General features: G+C 46.8%; 1 protein-coding gene across 3 annotated transcripts in view; it reads left to right on the top strand.

Annotated features, from left to right (window-relative positions):
• Window positions 1–16,112, top strand: part of DAAM2 (dishevelled associated activator of morphogenesis 2) — a 107,565-nt gene that overhangs the window by 66,889 nt on the left and 24,564 nt on the right. For all 3 annotated transcript variants that reach the window (XM_019751532.2, XM_019751531.2, XM_074332871.1), the window contains exons 4-11: window positions 4,220–4,294; window positions 4,719–4,813; window positions 7,721–8,054; window positions 8,921–9,031; window positions 10,247–10,350; window positions 11,438–11,504; window positions 12,560–12,677; window positions 14,630–14,768. In XM_019751532.2, the coding sequence (XP_019607091.2) occupies window positions 4,220–4,294; window positions 4,719–4,813; window positions 7,721–8,054; window positions 8,921–9,031; window positions 10,247–10,350; window positions 11,438–11,504; window positions 12,560–12,677; window positions 14,630–14,768 (1,043 nt within the window). The remainder of the gene's footprint in view (window positions 1–4,219; window positions 4,295–4,718; window positions 4,814–7,720; window positions 8,055–8,920; window positions 9,032–10,246; window positions 10,351–11,437; window positions 11,505–12,559; window positions 12,678–14,629; window positions 14,769–16,112) is intronic.

Here is a 16,112-nt window from a genome sequence, read left to right as displayed (position 1 = left end):
CGTCCGGGCTGCAAGCATTTCCCAGCCCACAGGGCCACAACGACCTTTTCTTTCTCCAGCCTGTGCTGGTTGGGGAACCGTCCACGTCCTCCCACCCTTCCACGGGGTCCAGCTGTCCGGCAGCTGCTCCTCCTGGTCTTCCTGAGTGTTCATACGCACTAACTGCTCCACCGCCCTTTGGGGAGCTTTGGCGGGCACCCTACCCTGCTCGCTGCGCCATTTGTCGTGCGGGGTGTCATGCGGGGTCTCTGCTCCCGCTCCCCACCTAAGAATGCAGGATACGGTGAGGCCAAAAAGGAACACCCACGGAGCCATAGATGGGGGAGTCATATCACTATATTCTCGCTGGCGGCTGGGTTGGAGAAACAGGAAACAGGAGCCACACAATTCTCAACCCTCACTGCGCTGCTTGCAGGCTCAGCCACCATCTTCTTGCTAGCCCCCATTTTTTCTGCTAGCGTAGCCACAGCAGTTATATTAGTGGCCAATGGCTCACTGGTTACAGCTGACGGCCAACTAGCCACAGCTGATGGCCATCCAATCACAGTTGATGGCCATTTACTACCTGAGCCAACACCTTTCTATGTGAGGCCGAGAGCCTGGAAACTGCTTTCTGGGGCTCTGTCCCCACACTCAGTTAGGGGGAGCGGAGTAGCCTTTTTCTGGATTTTCAGCACCATCCTCTCCTAGGCTTAGCCTCACAGGGCAGCATGCCTGTCAGGCTCACACATGAGTCCTCATTCTGCCCATCTTTCCTCCCTCTCCTCTCGTTCATTAAAAGATCTCCTTAGAGATCTAGGTCCTCCCTAGAAAGGGGTGTGTGGCTACAGTCAGGGCTTAATTGAATTTTACCTCCCCCTCTCTGCTTTCCCAGCAGCTGTGCTTTCTTCTCTTTTCCTTCATCTCTGTGTCTCTTTTGCTCATCTCTTTCTCTCTGTCTCCCTTGCCCCCTATGTTAACGGCTGTTTTTTTCACTCTGTTTTTCTTTTCTTGACTCACCTTCCTCCGCTCCCCTCCACTCTCCCATTTATTAGACTTGTAGCTTGTCCCTTTGACTTCAGAGTGTAAGGGTTTGGGGGTTAGGATCTGGCTATTCCTGCACTGAGGCTCAGACTGTCTCCCTCCTGGGAGAAGACGGGCAGGTGTGGGGCGATGCTCAGCTGTTTCTTCTTCCAGCTCCCTGAGCCCAGTCGTGGCTCTCTTCTTACTTTTCTTGCTCAGGACTTTTGTCCCATCCAGGGCTCCATACCGAGCGAGACTGACCTTATAAAATCGGAAGATCAGAATCATACACCATTTTTGAGTTGGAAGGAACTAAGAAACAATCCAGTCTAGTCCTTTTTTCTACATATGAGGCAAGGAAAGCCTAGAGAGGCACTGGACTCACCCAAAGTTACCAGCCAGTTATGGCAAGTGGCTGTACCAGTGTTGGAACCCAGGCCTGCTTCAGTCTGAGAACCTGTGACAAGATGCATGGGCTGCAGAGACTACAAGCCATTGTCAAGTATACTCAATGTGCATTCATTAAACACCTGCAGAATACTATGCTCTGTGTCCAGGCATCTCACTGTGAGAAAAGCAGGTTTAAAAAAAACACACAAAACTCTAGTCATGGGAGGATGGGAAGAAGGATTGTAAAAATGAATTTCAGGAGTAATTAATCATGTCTCATGATTCTCTACTTTCCAAATTGAGTTACTATGGTGTTCTATTAAGTTGATTTCTTTTATAGCTAAAACAAAAAATGTATCAATATATAAGGGCATCTCTGTCTATCTTCTCTCTACAAATTGTAATTTCCCCACATACTTTCAAAAACCCTGCTGTTTCTACAATGTATTTCCTCTGACTGTAACACCCTCCCCATCTGTCTTAGATTTAGTAATCTTTAATAACTCAGCCCCATCCTCTCAGCCCCTGACCACCTCACCACGCTCAGGAGCCTTCTATGCTACATGCCCCCCTCAAGGTTTCCATGGCCCACTATGGACAGTTTTACCATAGAGTGTTTGTCACCCTGACTGTGACACTGTGGAAGGCAGGGGTTATAACTTTTTGCACAGTACTTTCAGGACTCAGTACAGTGATTTTCATGTAGTAGGTGCTCATTAAATGCATATAGAATGGATAAAGGATGAGCCAGCCAAGACAGGAAAGTATGTGTTTGATGATGCATTTGTTTTTGGTTCCGTGATCCCTTCTCCAAGGTAGAAGATAGAATTTGGGGGCCTCAGTCATGGAGCTTTAACGCACGTAGTCACATGAAATCACAAAGACCAAATCAAGATAGCTTTCCCATGGGTCTAAAGTTTGGATTTTATGAAACTAAATCATGAAGCCTGAGTGGACAGAGCTGAGGGATCCAGGGCAAAGTCCAGGCCAGTTGGCAGACAGAAGGCTTGTCAGGGAGGTTCGGGAGGAGGTAAGTTTTCATGATGATTTGGAAGCAGGAGATTGGCAGCGAGCAGATGGTGGGGAGTGGCCCAGGGGGACAGGACAGGGACAGGAAGGAGCAGGGTATGTGTGGTACCCAGATGCATGTCCTTTGGCTGGAGGAAAAGGCTGGATTTTCAATCAACAGTAATGTTATCCAACTGCCATCATTCTTGCCCACACTTGGGAAGGAGCTGAGGCTTTCTCTTGGGACCTGGCACTGGGCCAAAAGCCCTCTGACCTGGGCTTTGCCCCTCATTTGCACAGACCCCCTCTAAAACTTACCAAAACCCAGGGCCTTGGGCATTTCTCTTTCCCTCTTTTTGTAAAGTTACTATTTCTTGAGCACCTACTATGTGCTAGGCAGTGCACCAAATGCTGTATGTCAATGCTTCTCAAACTCTCTGGGAGAAACACCAAGTGTTTAAATTTCTAAGCCATCACAGACCAATACTTTTGTAAAATGCAAGAATATTATCAGAAAAATAAAATTTGAAAAAACAGATGTATAAAATATCAGCACAAATTTTTATGAGATTCAACAGACATAAAGTTATATTTTCTTAAGTAGAATCAGGATAAATATAATAGGGGAAAAGGAATTTAATTTTAATTGTATGAGGTGTGATCAGAAAATACAGTGAATGTTTAAGTAAAAAAATGTATTACAGTATAAAAAACACCGTTGCCATTAATTCCCCTCAAAATACTCCCCCTCACTTTGAACACACTTATCCCATCATTCTTGCAACTTTCTGGAGCAGTTCTGCAAGTCTTCTGTCATGAGTGTCTTTAGTTGTGCTGTCATGGCTGCCTCGATGTCCTGAATTGATTCAAAACGTTTACCTTTTATGGTCATTTTGACTTTGGGAAAGAGCCAGAAGTTTCATGGTGCCAGATCTGGTGAATAAGGTGCATGAGAACACACCATAAAGTTTTTATTTGACAGAAATTGCTGTACCAGAAGTGATGTGTGACATGGAGCCTTTCCGTTGTGATCACAAAATATGGTGAATGCTGCTGCCTAGTGCCATCCAACGGAAAAAACAGGGATATTCAATACGGGAAGTGGCGTGTCGAACCTTAGTAACAGTGTGTGACAAGTTTCAACTTGTTCGGGGCAGTTAGTGGGGTGTGAGCTATGGTTGAGAAAAGGTGTGTTTTAAAGTGTGCCGTCAGTCATCCTCCATCATGACAACACTTTGTGTCACACATTGCTTCTGGTATATGGCAATTTCTGTCAAATAAAAACATTACAGTGTGTCCTCATCCACCTTATTCACCAGATCTGGCACCATGAGACCTCTGGCTCTTCCCCAAAGTCAAAATGATTCAGGACATCAAGGCAGCCATGACAGCACAACTAGACACTCACGAAAGAGGACTTCCAGAACTGCTTCAGATAGTGGCAAGAATGATGGGATAAGTGTGTTTGAAGCGACAGGGAGTATTTTGAGGGGGCTTAATGGCAATGTGTCTTTTACTGTAATGATTTTTTTAGTTTAAACATTGACCATATTGTGTGATCACACCTAGTATACATTGTTCATTGAAAGTGTATATATCTCCTGGTTTCTGCCCACGTCATTGACTGGTCATGAGATTCAGTGTTCATTATCCATATTTTACCAAGGAAGGGATGGAAGCCTGGGGATATTTCATAATTTCCTTGCAGTCACCCCGTCTAGGTGGAGCTGGGAAATGAATCTGTCCATGGAATGAAGCTGACGATCTTAGGCCATGGGCCTGTCTTGCCGGTTGGTCCATACAGTTCTTCTTGTTCCAGGAGCAGGAGGATCCCAACAAGCTGGCGACCAGCTGGCCTGACTATTATATTGACCGAATCAACTCTATGGCTGCGGTGAGTGTCCACTACTCTCCAGCCCTGGCCCCACCTGGAAAGGTTATGGGGGAGAGAGAGCCTCTGTCATCTTTCCCTGCACCTCACACCCCACTCACTGGAGATCAAATCCTTAGATGTTGGAATCCCTTCCCTGCGTGATATTAGAGTCCCCCAACCATTGAAACATTTATTAACCATTTGTACGTCAGACAGACTTGGGAAATAGACTGGACCAATCATTCTCCCCATTTTACAGATGAGGAAAGTAAAGTCTGGGGGCAGAACCTGAGTCTTCTGAGAGTCTGACACTGTCTTAGTAAACCATTCCCTGAAGCCTCACTCTTCTTGAAGTGAGGGTGGTCCCTCATACCTGGGCTGGGGGTGCAGGAGGCTGGGAGAGAGGCAGCCCAGTGTGACCTTCACCCTACTCAACCTACCTCAGATGCAGAGTCTGTACGCATTTGATGAGGAGGAGACTGAGATGAGGAACCAAGTTGTGGAAGCCCTGAAGACAGCTCTCCGGACGCAGCCCATGAGGTGACTCACTCTGTTTCTACTTCCCTCACTTCCTTCCACATCCCTTCACCTAGTGGTCCCTGTCACTTCCTGAAACTTCATACAGTGTTTGGTTCCCATCCTCATCCCCTTGGCTAACTCCACTCCTCAGCATTCCCTAGAGTTTACTTCATTCCATCCCAGCTCCCACACCCCCTTTCTCTGAGGAGCTGGGAGGCTGCCAGGGGATGGACATGTTAGAAAAATGGACTAAACCTCAGGTCCTGAAGAGCTATCTAAAGAGAAATTGAGGGAAGATACTTGTTTTTCTTCGGAGAATAAAACAGAAGGGAAAGGGGCCATATGGACAATGTGTACAAAAAGAAGCTCTGAGAATAAGGGGGCCTCGTGAGTGTGGGTGAGAAATAGTCCAACCACTAGGGGGAGATGTGGTGTCCACAGATGAGACTTCACCAGTGAGAGTGGGAGCAGTGCAGGCAAGGAAAAAGGGGGTGGATGTCCGAAAGGCTGGAGAAGAAACTTTCCTCCCTCTGCAGGCCACATTATACAAGGGTCCAAAGAGGGGGCAGTTGCCACAAGTTCTTGTGTCTGGGAACTGGCTCGTACCAGCTTGTGAGAGCCAAATGTTAAATTTTCAGCAGTTTTGCAAGCTTGCTCTTAAACATAACTGTGATTAAAATATAGCTTACTATAAATTTACGATTAAATAAATTATTTCAAAAATAATGGTAATAAGTACTTGAAACTTATCACTCCCAAATTAGCTAATGATTTTACTCCATTGAACTGTGATATGTGCTCTTCGCTATTACATATGCTCTTGAGTTTACACCTGTTGTATATGCATGGTGGAAATACTATAAATGGTGCATCGCTTCCCAACTTCATGTTCAATTACGTCACATTGATGACTTCAGATCAGCTATGCTGGGAGTATTCATACCATGGAAGTTGGCAAACACTACAATCAGGCCTTTTTTTTTTGGCTTTTTCCAAAGAGCCAGTTGTTTAACATTTACCAGCATGCTGGTCTGCAGCTGCGCCTGTGTGTGTGTGTGTGTGTGTGTGTGTGTGTGTGTTGTCTGGGCTGAGTGCTCTGTCCCAGGAGCCTGGAAACAGAGCCTCAAGGAGAATGGAGCACCCTAACGTTCCCACTTGTCATTCAGGTTGGGGTGGGATCTGGTATGGGAAAGTGGGGGGGATACAGGAAGTATGAAGAAGTTAGGAAGTAGAGTGGTTGAGGAGAGGTTGCCAGGTTTGTCCCCCACTTCGATTTATTTTTATTTCCCTTGATAAAATTCCGATTACAAAGTTACACCTAGTCATAGTAGAAATTTTGTGGAATACAGAGAAGCATATAATAGAAAAATGTAAATAATACCTATTTTAATAAGTTAATTTGAGAGTGTATTCTATTTTTCTAGGCATATTTGTATAAGAATATAGAAATACACACAAATACACTTGATCCCAAGTGTGTTGATTATATGTAGTGGTTCCCTCAGCTTCATTTATGACATTCTTCAGATCATTAATTACCATCCTTCTAAATCAAGGCTTCTAAGCCATTGTGTGTGTGTGCTCCACGGCTGACTTTGGCACCCAGATGAAACTTGCTAACTGCTTTGAGAATGATGTTTTCAAATAATAAAGTAAAACAGATAAAAATAGGTAGGATTAAAAAATAAGCCAATTAAATTGAAATACAGTTACCAAATGGTAAAAATTTGTGAGATGGCAATAAATGTGTTTCTGTATTCCTTAAATAGCAAGAATAAGCAACCGCCATCATTTTGAAGGGCTGATAAGTATACATGATATTTTGAGATACCTGCAGCCACTATCATTTTATATGACAATAGCTGTGAATTCTTTGGGTGACGAAGTCACAGATTCTGCTAACACCACTGTCATTTATTGTCTACATTCATCACTGAAAGAAATGCAAAATTTCACTTAGAGGTTACCAAAAATAAAAGTGGAGGCACACGTCAGAGATACTGCAGGTTCGGTTCCAGACCCCTGCAGCAAAACGAATATCACAATGAAGTCAGTCACACGATGGTTTTGGTTTCCCAGTGCATATACAAGTTATGTTTACACAATGCTGTCGTCTATTAAGTGGGCAATAGCATCACATCTGACAAACAATGTACGCACCTTAATTAAAAAAATACTGTATTGCTAAAAAATGCTGACGATCATCGGACCATTCAGCAAGTCCTAATCTTTTTGCTGGTGGAGGGTCTCCCCTTCAATATGTAAGAAATGCAGTATCTGTGAAGAACAGTAAAGCAAAGAACAATACAACGGAGTATTTCTGTATAATTTTCTTTTCCCAGCCAAGCTCATGGACTCCTGAATGCTCGCCGTAGACCCTTTAGGGGAACGTAGCCTCCAGGTTAACCTTTGAACTAAATGGTTTTTAATGTTCTCTTCTAACACGCAAGATGACTTAGTTGTTTCCTTAAGGCTCTCTTGAAGAGTTCCTTCCCCAGCCTTGGTCCCTTGACTCAGTGACTCTGAATTCCCCCTTCTCTCCACCTCAGTCTGGAAGTCCTCCTTGTTGTCTGACTGTAATCCTCTTAATTCCTATTCTCAGGGGTGATGAATCTTCAGGTTTAACAGCTGTAGTAATTATTGTAATAATTATCACCATCATCCCCTTTACATACACAAGCAGTGTGGCAATGAAACTGACAACCAATGACATGCAAATGAACAGCATTTAAAATGCAAATAAGATGCAAGTCCCCTGAGGGGATGATAGGATTTCAGTGCTTTAGATAAGCTTTATGAAGGAACCAAGCCATTACTGTGGGTGGGGCACCGTGGTGCACAGGTAATGGGGTAACGATTTGCAGAATGTATGTGGAATACCATGCAGGGGCAGGATGCCTATTTTGCTAATGGCTCTGGCCTGGGCAGGTTTGTGACCCGCTTCATCGAGCTGGATGGCTTGACCTGTCTGCTGAATTTCCTCCGGAGTATGGACCACGCCACCTGCGAGAGCCGCATCCACACCTCCCTCATTGGCTGCATCAAGGCTCTGATGAACAACTCCCAGGGGCGGGCTCACGTGCTGGCGCAGCCCGAGGCCATCAGCACCATCGCCCAGAGCCTGCGCACTGAGAACAGCAAGACCAAGGTGGCGGTGCTGGAGATCCTGGGCGCCGTGTGCCTGGTGCCCGGCGGCCACAAGAAGGTGCTGCAGGCCATGTTGCACTACCAGGTGTATGCAGCTGAGCGGACGCGCTTCCAGGTCAGCCGCCCGCCCGCAGAGGGCGTAACGGGAAAACAGGAGGGGTCTTAAGACAGAAGAGTTTGGCTGGGAAAATGGACTCCTTGCTAGAACATGGGTTCCTTAAGGCTGGAATATTGGTTTCCTTCCATTTTGTGGCTCCACGTCTCTGAACCCAGCACTTGGCTCATGATAGGGGCTCAGTCAAGAATTGTTGAGTTGAGTGCGATTGCAGGCGTGGAGATTTTAGGCCCTAGACCCTGGCCACGGACTACAATGGGGCCATTGGGAACTCTCTTGGGAGCTCGGCCATACTATTCGCCTTTCTTCGCTCTGACCTGCAGAAAAGTAATGAGATAGACAGTGAGCATACAACATCTTGGTACAGAGTAGGTCTCCATAAATGGGAAGTGTCATTACAAACTCCATGATTTATCCACCAGTATAGGCTATTCATTTATTCTGTCATCAAACATTTTTAAGTACCTACTCTGTGCAAAAAGTGGCCCCTGACCTTTTGCAGAAGATACACAAGAGATAAAAGGCAGTGGCCATGCTGTCAAGAAGCAGAGCAGCAAATATGTACAAGCTATAAAGACCTATAAAGTGCTGAAGCAGGGTTTCAGTGCTGCCCCACAAAATAAACCAAGCCCTGAAGGCTGAGTGGAGAGGAAGTAAGGCAGGGCAGAGACTGAGGTGTTGGGAGGCAAAGGATGCTTCTTGGAAAAAGTGAGCTTTAGGGAAGGTCCCAGATAAGTTGGAAAGATTGGGTAAGGAGAACCGCTGGGGCATGCTGGGTAGTTGGAATGGCAGGAGCAAAGGTGCAGAGGCTGGACCTGTAGGATCCTGAGTGCCCCTCTCCTTTTCTGCCCTGCCTTTTCATCCAGACACTGCTGAATGAGCTGGACCGAAGTTTGGGCCGGTACCGGGATGAAGTGAATCTGAAAACAGCCATCATGTCCTTTATCAACGCTGTCCTCAATGCTGGAGCTGGAGAGGTGAGGCACCTTCACCTTGCCCTTGCTGTGTCCTGACTTTCTGGACTTGGGGGAGAGTGTGTGAGCACTTCCTAGGGAAGTAGCAGAGGGAAGGGGCCAAGGCATCTGGTTGGTATGGCTGCCACTAACCAGCATTGTCTTCAGTTATCTTGCCTCCCTCGCTTGTATCTCCTCTTGCCTCCCTCGCTTGAGATCAAGAAAGAATAGCTTGTCAGTAACCTCACTGTCGTGGGGGGTTCCTGGGGAGTTTTCTGCATAGGTAGCATCATGCATTATTTGTGTCATGGACAAACCAGTCTTGGCTGGCTGATGCTGGCTTAGGGTGGTGAGGGATCATTTGTGGGAGGAAGGCAAGTGTAGGCTCTTCTTTCTAAGAGCTTTCTAACAACCTGCTTCTGGACTGGTGTCTGGGTTGGCTAGTCATGCTTTTCTAGCACTTTCTGTTAGGAGGTGTGGTAAAAAAAATTTTTTTTTCCTGTGGGGTCAGAATGAGATTCTCAGACCATAAAAATAGCGACAATTAAAGAAGAACTTGAAGAACAGGTGAACTCCCCAAGTTCTAAGGTAATCAAGTGTCCCAGTCAGGGTCAGCTTATTGAAGGATAAAAGGGGGCATTTTAACAATCTCTACTTTTCCCTCTTTTCTACCAGCATGCTTTTTTTGCATCCAATCCTGGTGACCTGAGTTAGGAGAGGTGAATAATGTCCCTAAGATGCTGACATCCCTTTTGTCAGTACTAGCTATTTATGGTTGACACCTGTTCTGATTAGTTGGTAACCATAACTCATCAGGTAATTTTTGTCAATACCATTCCTGTAGGTAAGTAATATCATGCCCATTTGACAGATGAGGAAACTAAGGGCTTTCCCAAAGTCACAAAAATAGTGTAAGTGGCAGAGCAGGGATTTGAACCAAAATCCGTCTGAATTCAAAGCCTGTGCTCCATATCAGTACAACACTGTTCTTTGATGCCAAAAGCTAAGAGAAATCTGTTAAGAGATTTAAAGGAGATGACGCAGGAGACCTAAAGGGAGTAAATTAACAACATCAAAAGATGTCTCCTTCTGCCCTTTCTTGGAATTCTGGGACTTGACACAGTTCCAGATGAGTTTACTGCAGGAGATGTGGTGGGACGATGAGTGGCATGGCAGTGAGGGTCCACTGGGGAAATTGAGGCCAGCCAATGAGTCTGGTCCTCCCTTGTTGATCCCCAGGATAATCTGGACTTCCGCCTACATCTACGGTATGAGTTCCTGATGCTGGGGATACAGCCTGTGATTGACAAACTCCGGCAGCACGAGAATGCTATCCTGGACAAGTAAGGCCCAAGCTACTCATCTCCATGGCAAACCTATGGGGACAGTGCCTCAGTGGGGGATGGTCAGGGCCTTCGTGGAGGCTGCCCTTTCCACTGGAGACCACCTGCCTTAGCCAGCATTGATTCAGAATCAGCTCTGGGGTGGGGGTGGGGAGTGCTTAGGCCCCCGTCCCCTTGTCCCACATCTTACCTATGTCCCTGCCTGTCCTCTTTGTGGACCTGCCATGTCATCGCTGATGGACCCTGTAGTTCTCAACCATGGCAGTACTGCCCCCTGGGGGGCATTTGGAAACACATGGGAGTGTTGTTTGGTTTTCACACTGGCTGGTGGGAGCGCTATTAGCATTGGTTGTTAGGGGCCGGGGATGCTCAATGTGCACCCCCGCTCAACAAAGAAATGCCCACTCCAAAGGCAAGCCGTAAAGGTCCTTGTCGCTCAAAGAGCACAATTACATTCCCGTGAGTTACCAGTGAGTCCCCTCTGCTTCTGTCCCATTGATACAGGCTGCTTTATTACACTGGGTCTTAGCGGAGAGAAGATGAATCCTTTTGAGGTAGAATGGGGGCGTGAATGGGGTAGAAAATGAGAGACTGACTTGAAGGGATGACGTGGGGACAGTATGAGAACACTGGGGAAGGGGTATGTAGGCCAGTAGTCCTTGACTGGGAGTGATTTTACCCCCAGGGGACATTTGGCAATGCCTAGGGACCTTTTAGGTTGTGACAAGTCAAGGTGGGTGGTGCTGCTGACAGTGGGTGGAGGTCAGAGAGGCTGCTGAACCTCCTGCAGCTCCCGGATTAGTCTCTCATAACCAAGGGTAATCCAACCCCAGCGTCCCTAGAGCCCAGTATTGACAAAGCCTGATCTAAGGTGATGGGCCCTGGGTTGGTGTCCCTGAGGGAGGGGCATGGGATAAAGGAGGGGAGTGTGGGCCTACAGATAGCTGGGTTTTTTTCTGGTTTAGCATTGGTCCCACCTGAATGAAGCTTTCCGTTTTAGCTGGTGAGGTACTCAGAGGGGCTTAACCCTCAACCAAGGGTGTCCCAGTGGTAATGTCTGCGCTCTCTATGCTCCCGTCCTGTGTAGGCATTTAGACTTCTTTGAGATGGTCCGGAATGAGGACGACCTGGAGCTAGCCAGGAGGTTTGACATGGTGAGGAGCCTGCCGGGGTGAGGTGACTCCAGTGGGGTCCCAGGGGGCCCCACAGCCACTTCTTCAGATCCTGTGCTGTGGTAGGTCCAGGGTCGGTTGGGTTCCCTGGTGGGCATCTCCATGGCCAGGTCCTGCTTCTGGAGCCCTGGGAGTAGGTTGGCTCTGGTGGGCCTCACCTGGTGGGCCTTAACGGATAGGGTATCTACGCCCTAGGGGACCACAGCCCCTAAAGGAAAACAAGCCAGTTCTTACACACGATGCCTCTCCTGTACTATTTTCCCCCTGCCTTCCAACAATTTCCTGAGTCCCTCTCACCGTCACTAACCAGATCGTGCTTAGCAAACAAAATCATAATTTCATGTTAGCCTTAGAAACCCTGAAAATACACAGTCTGCTGCTTCAATATTGTACTATAAAAACCCTATCCAACTAGAAGCCTACTGTTGGGTGCGTGCTTCAGCCGCTAAGCATCATCCCATTATATTCTCAAAAGCCCCGGATTTATAGATACAGAAACCGAGGCCAGAGAGGACAAGCGAGCGGCTTGCCTCTTGTTACACAGCTAGAGAGTAGGGCCAGGATTTGAACCCAGATTTTAGACTTAGGCTACCACATGCTTCTTGAATCATCTATGCCCCTGCTTACTTCCCTTAGTCTGAATTAGTAGTTCTCAACCAAGGGCAATTTTGCACCCCCCTCCAGGGACACGGATAGTGTCTTGAGGCATTTTGAAGTTGTCACAACTGGTGTAAAGAGGGTGTCACTGGCATCTGGTAGATAGAGGCCAGGGATGCTTCCAGACACCCTACAATGAACACGGCAGCCCCTACAACAAAAATCACCTAACCCAAGGTGCCAGGAATGCCGAGACTGAGAAACCCTGGTTTATAAAATTAGCACACCTCCCTTCTGTTTTTTAAGCCTGGGCCAGCAGCAGGGGAAAGTACACTGTCCTGGGAGAGGGGGTTCCGTGGCTGAGGCAGGGTCTTCTCTCCCCTGCTCTCGTCCTCCGCTGCCTGCCCCCTCCCCAGTCACCGCCCTCTCCACTCCCCCAGGTCCACATCGACACCAAGAGTGCTTCGCAGATGTTTGAGCTGATCCACAAGAAGCTGAAGCATACGGAGGCCTACCCCTGCCTGTTGTCTTTCCTGCACCACTGCCTACAGATGCCCTGTGAGTAGCCTGCATTTGCCGCTCCCCTCAGCTGGCCTGAGCCCTGGCCGGGGCAGGTTGAGATGAGGCATCAGGACCTCCTAGGGTGGTGAGTCTCACCCTGTCTCCCTCTGCACATGCGCCGGAGAGGCCACGCCAGGACTCAGGCCCCTGATAGGCCATGCCACCTCGAGCCTCTGGTCCTCCCTCCCTCCTTGAGGTCAAGGCTTCCACTGTCATGGTGGGGAGTTGCTGGGGACATGGCCTGAACAATGCCAACATCCCATTCCAACAAGTGGTATCTTGATCCCTGTGAAATCAAAAAGCTCTGGCTGTCAGCTCCTCACAGGGGGGTGATCAGCCCTCTTGGGGAGTTTCAAAAAACAGTTTTGTGTTTGGGGAAGTAGCACAGATGTGGAATGAGCAGGGATTGTTTTTCTTTAAGTCAGTTCCTCCATTTAGTCCTTGCTGGCTCCCACCCTAACACCCTCATCCCTCCCTCCCTTTACAAATACCACATGTCAGCATCTACAGGGAGCAGATGCTGGGCTCTTAAGATCCAGGTGTGCATAGTAACTGCATAAATTGCACATAATTACTGATAGCCCAGCATGCAATTCGCAATGAGCTTTAACCATTTGGTATTTAAGTTCTTCACAAATAGAATGTTTAGAAAATTAGCATGGGCCACCATCATGGTCAACCTCTTTCGTGGTGGTGATGGTGGTGATGGTGACAACTACAATTTGTTGTGTGGCTGCTCTGGGCCAGGTGTAATGTGAGGTCCTTCAGCAGTGTCTCCAAACCTCAGAATGACTTAGAAAGCATGCATTATTGTCTCCAGTTTATAGTGGGCAAACTTTGAGGCTGAGTGAGTCCTTACATAGGAAGGAATTTTTGTTTTCTTTGGGGTCAGGCTTTAGATGAAACATGTTCTACTTCTGTAAACCAGTGACCTGGCTTTACAGTGTTTTGCTCGGTAAAAGGTAAATGCCAATCTGCAATGCCTGTGTCAGTGGGGTGGTGGAAAGAAAATAGACACAGTGGCCTGGACGAGGAAGCTCTGAATTCTTCAAAAGTCCGTCCAGAAGGTCTTCATGGAAGACATGGGAAGTCCCTGGGAAACCTGACTTCTGTTCCTGTGTTCGGTGTTCCACCAACAATATATGTGGGTCTCTCTATTCTGCTTCAGAATGGGGCTTCGCAGACCATGACCTTTCACCGTGTAGGCATTGATGGTTTGACTTCAAGGTCAGGATCATGCTGGTTGATGTCCCTTGGTGGTCAGTAGAGACAAAGTATTGGAGATCAAGAACCAATGAAGAGAAGCTTATGGCTATCACAGGAAAAGAAAGTTCATGTCCAGCCAGACTATGATTAGAAGGGATGACAGTAGGGCCCTGTGAGATCAGGCAACACACAATGCCTTTGCTTTCTAGTTCAAGGTCACCTTCACCAAAAAATCTTCTTGGATTTCATTACCACTTCTCCAATTCAGTCTGACTCCCTCTCGGTGCATACCTGTAATTAGTTTGCATTCATCTTTCTCTGTAGAACAGTAACAGATAATCCTAAAACACTTTTTTTTTTTTTTTTAATTTCCCTGGAGACTTTATTATTTAGCATGTAATATTTTGGAGCAGATTTCCTTTCTTAAAGGTGATGTTTTTAGATAATGTAAAAATCAATTTACATTCTCAACACATAGGATGCTCAGGTACCAACAGGGAAGAAAAGCAGCCAGGAAACATTTCAGAGAGTAAAGAAATATGTTGAGAGGGTTGACACATTCATAGAGGGTCAATTGCAGATAATCAAGAAATGACTGGATTTGTGATTCTCCATCATCAGCAGTTGCCTCCCCCATCAGACAGGGAACTTGCCAAGAGAGGGGAAGGGCACGTTTCACCAGCCTGGGCAACACTCCAGGGGGCTCCAGGGCTCAGTAATGAGATGTGTGTGTTGTCCTTCAGACAAGCGGAACGGTGGCTACTTCCAGCAGTGGCAGCTTCTGGACCGCATTCTCCAGCAGATTGTCCTCCAGGATGAGAGAGGCATGGACCCCGACCTGGCTCCCTTGGAGAACTTCAATGTCAAGAACATCGTCAACATGTGAGCAGTGGCCAGCCCTCACCTGTCTTCTCCTCCTTCTCCATCTCTCTCCTACTTGGGGCCTCACCAGTGAAACCTCAGCTCCCTCTCTCAAACCAGACACCTCCCAAGGGTCTTTGCCCCAAAGAACTCTCTGAGATCGTGGGAATGTTCCATAGCTGCACTGTCCACATGTGGCCGCTGAGCCCTTCCCATGTGGCTAGTGTGACTGCGGAACTGACTTTTACCTTTTATTCCCTTTTAATTAAATTCAAGTAGCCATATGGCTAGCGACTGCCACATTGGGCAGCACAGATGAGGGGGTCACTCAGCTCTCAGTGCAGTGGATAGAGGAAGAATTTAAACACATTAACACAGAGCAGGAGTCAGCCGACTATGCGTGGCCTGTGGGCTGATTCCAGTCCTCTGGCTTGTGTGTGTCTGGTCCATGAGCTAAGAACAGTTTTTACATTTTAGAAGAGTTGTTCAAAACAAACACAAGAATATGCAACAAAAACTGTACATATGCGGTGTGACAATTAAGTTTGCGAACTCATCCTAGAAAAAGTGCTACATCTCTCATTGCTGAATATCACCATGGTCACCTTCAAAGGACTCCCCTTGGGAATCTATGCACTGGCCCTTTAGAGAACATTTGTGGACCGCTGCTATGGCGCATGGCCACTTAATTGGGAGGCTATTGGACAAGGATGTCAGAGCCTGAGGTTTTCGGACTTGTCATCTTGGACTTGACCCTGGGTATAGAGAAACACAGAGAACCAAGTTCCAAGTCAAGTCAAGTAATATTCAGACCTTGCGATAACACACTGATTTTTAATTTTAAACTTTTACTTATCTTCCAGTATAAGTCTGAGCCAATTGCCCTGAAGGAGATACATGGGCTCTCAGTGATCCAGTGTATTGTTCCAGACACTAGCAGAAAGTGATTTTTGAACTATTCAGCTACTCTTTTCATTTACACCAATAGTTGGGATTGATGTACTTAAAGCGCTAATTGATAAGTTGCACAAGTACAAGTAGTAAATATCCAATTGTAGCTCTATTTTTATTTTCTACTACTTCTTTACACTATTTAATAGGAAAGCTTTTCCTCTGCTAGAGGGTGAAAACTCCTCAGGTGCAATGAAGTTTTTGCTGCTTTTGAGGCAATGGAAATCCTTAAGCTGCCAACATAGTCTCAAATCTGCGGCGGAAAAGACTAGTTCCAGATGTGAATCAACATTCTAGATTCGATTTAGCCTTAAATCTCTCTCCTTTCTGGACTAGGGCTGGGAAGCTGCAGCAGAAGGTGGTGTGCACACATGTGATGGTTTGGCTTCTTTCTCTGTTCTGTTTCTCTTCTCA

The sequence above is a fragment of the Rhinolophus sinicus genome, linkage group LG05 (assembly GCF_036562045.2).
Source record: "Rhinolophus sinicus isolate RSC01 linkage group LG05, ASM3656204v1, whole genome shotgun sequence".
NCBI lineage: Eukaryota > Metazoa > Chordata > Mammalia > Chiroptera > Rhinolophidae > Rhinolophus > Rhinolophus sinicus.
Note: the sequence above shows the minus strand (reverse complement) of the source record. Positions and strands in the feature narration are given on the sequence as shown.